Raw genomic sequence first — 6260 nt, forward strand, 5'->3', positions numbered from 1 at the left:
GAGTCTCCCGCAACGGGTAGATGGAAAACGATCCACGGAATTCGTGGAGAACCCGGGAAGAAAACGACGGAAAGTGTACGGTCATGGAGAGCCGACGCTAATCCGACGTTTCATTGGACACGCGCGCCGCTTTAATGCTGTAATATATTCCGGATAATGGGAAGCTGAATGGCGTTCAAGGTCAAGGGTGTGCGGCGCATTTCCCACGGGAACCAAGCGGCCGTGACAAACGCGCCACCACGTTCGATCGCCGTCCAGGGAATCCTTCCTGCTTCGATACGCCAAAAACAAGCAAACCGGACACGCGTGTCGCGTAAATACGAGGACTGGACACGCGATGATTCGCCGCCATTTTCCTGTTGGGTCGACGAACCCGCTCACCGAGACCAGCTCTAAGAAAATGGCTGTTCTAGGGTCTACGGGCATAATTGTGACAGGCATTAGGTTTTGCCGATGAAAGCACGAGGATGGCTTGAGTTTCTCGTTTACGTTGCTGGGTTAGGTTGCTTGTAAGAAATTCGAGTAGAGCCTGCGGAATTGGAGAACTTTTATGGCTCTTATTAATTGGGGACGGGGTGCTTTTTGTTTTTTTTTTTTTTACTTGATTTAGTAGCTATGTCTGTAGATTGTAATTAGACTCCTGTCAAAGGTTTTGTACCTCTTTGAATTTACGTTTATAAGGCTTTACGTGACAGTTGATTGAACTCGAAGAATCCCAATTGCGATTGGTAACCTTAACATCCTATAGGGTGATTTCGACCCACTCGATTCGATGGTAGGTCATTTAACACCACTTTCCGCGTGGAATTTCTAACGATAAGTATTCCAAAGTACAATCACGAAGATTTCTTACTTATAACGTAAATGTGTCTATAAATTCGATTGACTCAAGAAAGGAAGACCAGGGATGTCAAGAACCAGGAAGCGAGAACCGTCTTTACACACGAGAAATCATTTTTATTGTCGAGCAATGAACAATGAGCAATAATTTAACGAAAGATCGATCGTTAAAGCGATTCCCGATGCAGAGAATGAAGTGACGAAATATAAAAAAAACGGCGTGCGCCAGTAGAACGAGCTATCGACCCATCTCCGATCGACACTCTCGCTGACTGCTCGCTAGCGACCGATCATCCCGAAGAACACGCTTCTAACAAAAGCGTTTCTACCTGGATCAGAGGTCGCAGATATCTCCAAGCTTCTACTTGTCTCACAGATCAATACGTTTCCCAAAATGTCGCATCCAAAATCTTCCAAAATCCTCAACCGACGACTTAGCCAAACCCATCAGCCTAATGAAGATAGACCGGGACATTGACGATCGGATGTAGTTGAGCAATCGGTGCAGTCTTAACTAACAGCGTTGGTTCAACGTTCACCTTCGAGTTCCCATGAATCTGACTGACTCCATGGCTGGTGATGGTCGTGGTTGTCGTGGCTGTAGCCAAATTAGCTGCATCCTTCACGATTGGTACCAGAGGAACTGCCTCTTTCACGATTCCAGTCGTTAAAATTGGAATATCCTTTTTCTCCAAGGCTAAAGGTATACTGTCCTTAAGAACGATGCTGGAAATATCAGCGATACCTTCAGCTTTGTCGCTGGTCTCCGAAGATTCGACTATTCGAGCAGGTGGAGAGGAATACAGGATAGGGTATTGAGGAAGTGGGACAACCAATGGTGAAGAACGAAGGATTGTCAACGGTTCAGCGTCTATCTTAACCGCGTCTTTGGGCTTGGGACCCTCGATACCCAGCTCCTTGTGCAATTCTATGCGGTTCTCGTGGTAGGTAGGCGCTCTTGCTAGCACTGGTAAGCCTCCCAATATGGTCTGTACTGGCAGGATCGGTTGCAGGTCGACCGGTTTCGCCTTGGCCTCGCCTTCCGTCACATCCAGCCGCGCACTGCTGTGCACTTGAACTTGACTCTGATGCGAGGTCGCCAGAGGGATGCCGTTGGTCAGCAGCAGAGGTTGCGATATACCCTTCAACGCAGCCTGCGTGTCATCCTTTTGGAGATTCTGTGAGTCTTCTTGTCTTTGCTTATTGTCGTTGGGGTTAGAGATGGACTCTATGCTACGCCTTTTGCGACTGGATGTCGAACCTTCCGCGTTTCTAGCAAGGATGATGTGGGATGCTGCTTCGACGTTGTCATCTGAAGGAATATTCGTTGCAGCTACCCGGAAACCGTTCTCGTCAGCGACGTAAAAAGCTGACTGGAGAATTCCGTTGGCGTCTACGTAGCTGTACGAGCCACGGAGGACCCCGTCGGCATCTTTGATTTCCTCCTTGGCAGATGGTCCGCCAGCGTAGCTGTACGCGTGCTCTCCTGTCCTCGTGTTCTGGAACTGGTGGAACACCGGAAGCGGGTTCGACAGGTACGCGTATGGGATCAGGTTCAGCTGCGTGCCTGAGGCTAGGCTAAGAGCCAAGATCAATGGAATCTGGAAAAGAAAATGGCTCTTTCAGTGAACTTATTGGACACACCATATAAAATATTAGAAAGGAAAGTATTAGATGACTTTAAGAATTCAAAATCTTTCAAAATTCTTCCAACAATAAGTTATTTGTATGCAGGATCAACGGCGAAGGTATGGAAGGACTGGGTGTCTTCAGAGGAAATATTTCTTGAACCCGTAAGAGATTACACGACAGCCGATTGGTTGGAAATTTCAATAAAAATCTCAGGGACAATTCTAGAAAGCTTCAGTCCGTCGTACACGCCCTATAAACAACCGCGGAAAGATGTGACAGTTTGGATTGGAAGAAAAGCAGAGGAAGGACAAATCTCTCCCAAGGCAATCGTCAACGGGACAGCTCGTGACTCTAGAAACCACTCAAGGTTGACGATTCGACGGATCGGTCGAATTTTACGAACGAGATATTCTCGTCGCGTCAGAAGGGGTGGGTTTATACTTGCATGAGGCCAGGGATCCTGCTCTCTTTACGATCCAATAAGAGGCGAACGAGTGGCCACGACGACGGCTAGAGGCCCACAGAAACGATCGAGCAGCCCGTGAAAACGAAAAGGCTGCACTTAGACCCTCCACGTTCTCCATAGCATTGATTTCGAATTGTGACACACGATGCTGACGGTCATTTGACTTTCAAGAATATGGTACCACGTGCTAATCACGGGAGAGGACAATTTTTGCATCCTTCCCGAGGACTCGAATTTGATTAAAATACAAAATTTATGAAATCGAAATGAGTAACGAATTATATTCGATGTTAGGAATTCAAATCCAAGATACTCGCTTATTAATCAAAGACAATTAATTATTAATCACAATAGTAATTAAAGAATAGACTTCAGTCATAGTTTCTATGAAGACACAATATAGGAAACTAGACACTAAGAACAGTCAACTTCTAAATTAAGAAACAAAAGAAAGAAAAATTAAGACAAAATGATCTCTATTCCCTCCTGAATAAATAAATCAGTAAAATCCCATTGTTATTAATCCCCGTATCATAATTACCATTGTTTACCTACTCCTAATTAGGGGTCACCAACAATGACCCATCCCATTCCATCCCTTTTACACACTCAAACATTTTCTTCCTCAAGCAACAGCCCTAACCCAACTCTCGGATAAAGCTAATCAGCTTAATCTAGCAAATGAATCTAACTAGCTGTTCATCGATAGAAAAATAGAAGATCTAGTCATAGTGTCACTTACCAGAGTCTGCATCGTGAGATCGGTCAGTGTATTCCCGCGAACCTCCTTTCTCGACGAAGGACTGTTCGGCCTGTGCACCTTGCTTCCGATCTGGTTTTGACTTATATACATGGCGGAGGGGACGAGCGAGCCGGTGGCGGTGTCTTCGAACCAGGAACCAGCGGAATCGTCGAAGGACAGGCGGATCCGTTCACCGAATACTTGGAGACGCGATCCCTCGATCCGGGATCCGGCATCCTTCGCCACGCCCTCCGCTTCTTCTTCTTCGCAGGCCGTTTATTTGCTCACATCATGTTTCCTCGCCGCCTCGCTCAGAAACTAGATCCTTTTCGCGTTTTCTATAATGAGATACCGGAGGCTGTACTTGGACACGGACGGAAAGAATGGAATTACTTACCGTGGACAACGGAATTTACTTGAGCTTCTTTGAAAAGTAAACCAGAGAAGAGGAAGCAGTGTTTCCAACATGTATATCGTAAATTCGAGGAAGAAAGTTAGGTTAGAATACCTCGGAGAAGTGGGATCTAATAGATAGAAGAAGACTGTGGAAAAAAGAACTTCTGTCTGATTTCTTTAAAGGAAAAGTGTGAGAAATAGTAAGCGATTTTGATCTAAATTCGAGTAAGAAAGTCACGTTGAAATGTTTCGAAGAAGTAAGATCTAGTAGTGTTTCTTCAAATCTTTGATCTTATCTTGGATTCAAGTTAGTCCAAGGCCGTAGCAAAGAGTATTTTTGTTTACTCGATGGGAGTCTTATCTCAGTCTACGGTCAAGAGCTATAGATCGTGCATTCAGTTGCAGATTCGAGCAAAGAAGGCAACATGTATAATCCCCTATGACTCCATTTCAATAATCTGCAATTACACAAATTATAATTAAAATCCATCGGAATCGCAGTTTTCCGTGATCATAACTAAGTCAAAGATACAATCCAAAGCTAAATTGAGCTGTAAGTATGATCAAAGTCATTCAAAAAGAGTTCGAGAACTCCAGACCTAACCTATGTTGCTTTGTTCCTTTGTTCCCTTTCCAACTTCGGATTTATCCAATCATTATCTCGGTCTCCATAAAACGGTTACTCGGCAGGACACGCAGGGGTTCAGCAAAGGACAGGGGAAAAAATTCGCAACGAGCCAGCTCCTCCCGTCGAGAAAGGAACCCCAAAAGAAACCGCAACGAAATTCCCGCCGAACGATTGCGCCCGGGAGTCCCCTCCACTCAGCAGAGGGTAATTGCCCGACGTTTAAGCTTCTTACAGCCACTCATAAATCCATTCCCGGTAGAACAACCCGAGTAATTGCGCCATTGAGATGATCAACGTCGTTAAACTCGTCCCGGATCGTTCCTTTGTTCTTTTTCGAATCAATGCCACGCGGCGACACGAGTTCACGCGGGAACCAGCCTCCTCCCTTTCTTCGATCGATGGTCCCCCATGTACAATGGGACGCGTGATTGCGTTTCGCGATGCCTTTCGCGGCAACAATTCGACCGGCCTTGGCTCGTATACCAATCGCCACGGCGAAATTGTTCGACTGCCGCAGTCTTTTTCACCCGGTCATCCGAGAATCCTCCCTTGTCCCAATAAAACCCGTCACGCCAAGGCCTTACGCTATGGCTACTCCCGATGACCCGGACGTGGCCAGTCAAATGATCAAACGAACGCGATTGTTCAGCCGCCGCATATCGCGGACATCCATGGTCCTGTAGCGTAATGGCGACGGGGCACGGGTGGAATTATTTGTCAGTGTCAACCGAGACACGCTGGAAAGGCGAGCGCAGCGCCCTCGCGATGCTTTTGGTGTGGTTGATTGGAGGAACGGATTCCTTGAGTCGTGAGTCCTGGGTGGTATATCTTCTTGGTCTGGCTTCGAGTTTGGAGATAGATAGTTTCGAGTACACAGTCGCGAATGTATGCACGGTTTATTTATAGGAAGGCTGATGAGAGATTGATCGTTTATGGTGAAGATACGTGTAAGCATGACTCACAGATTTCTTAACATTTTTCTACTGTCTTTGCAGTATTTATTAGAGGATTATTTGTATACATTGCAGGAGATTCTTTCCGGAATTTTCAATCATCGCGATAATAATAATACAAAATAAAAGTAACTTTTTATTTATAAAATAATTTATTATATATTAGTCTCATTTCGAGGGCCAATTAAAATTCAGGACCTCTAGCGGTCACCCGGTTCGCCCATACGTCTCTGAGAACGAACCCTTAAATGTAAAATTTCAACTTCTGTAATTTAATAGTTTCTGAGATAATGAGGACAAATTTTTAGTATTACACATCGCGTTCTTAATATTTTTCATCCGAGATTTCCCCACTCCTCCCATTGTGACCTTTCGAAATTTTATTCAAAAAAATAAATTATTCGATCCAAAAAGAGAAAAGATAACGTTCATTAAGGAACGATCGCTCGGACCAATTAGGCTGCGTGTAATCAATTTCTTTTCCACATTCTTTAATCCCCGCCATTTTTCTAGGACTCCCGGTTCGATATAGCCATCGAACAACATCAGTCGTATGTATATTGGAAAACGGAGCACGTTCCCTCGTGCGAGCGTACATGGTCT

General features: G+C 45.2%; 1 protein-coding gene across 1 annotated transcript; it reads right to left on the reverse strand.

Moving 5' to 3' along the window:
* Positions 1–977: 977 nt before the first annotated feature.
* On the reverse strand, positions 978–4146 carry LOC108545617 (uncharacterized). Its single transcript, XM_017897319.1, is given in 4 exon segments — positions 978–2441; positions 3681–3817; positions 3820–4018; positions 4078–4146. Coding segments are annotated over 3 exon segments (1383 nt in total). The 5' UTR covers positions 3917–4018; positions 4078–4146; the 3' UTR covers positions 978–1292.
* Between the last annotated feature and the right edge of the window lie 2114 nt (positions 4147–6260).

This window comes from Eufriesea mexicana, unplaced genomic scaffold, assembly GCF_001483705.2.
Source record: "Eufriesea mexicana isolate 0111107269 unplaced genomic scaffold, ASM148370v2 scaffold415, whole genome shotgun sequence".
Taxonomy (NCBI): domain Eukaryota; kingdom Metazoa; phylum Arthropoda; class Insecta; order Hymenoptera; family Apidae; genus Eufriesea; species Eufriesea mexicana.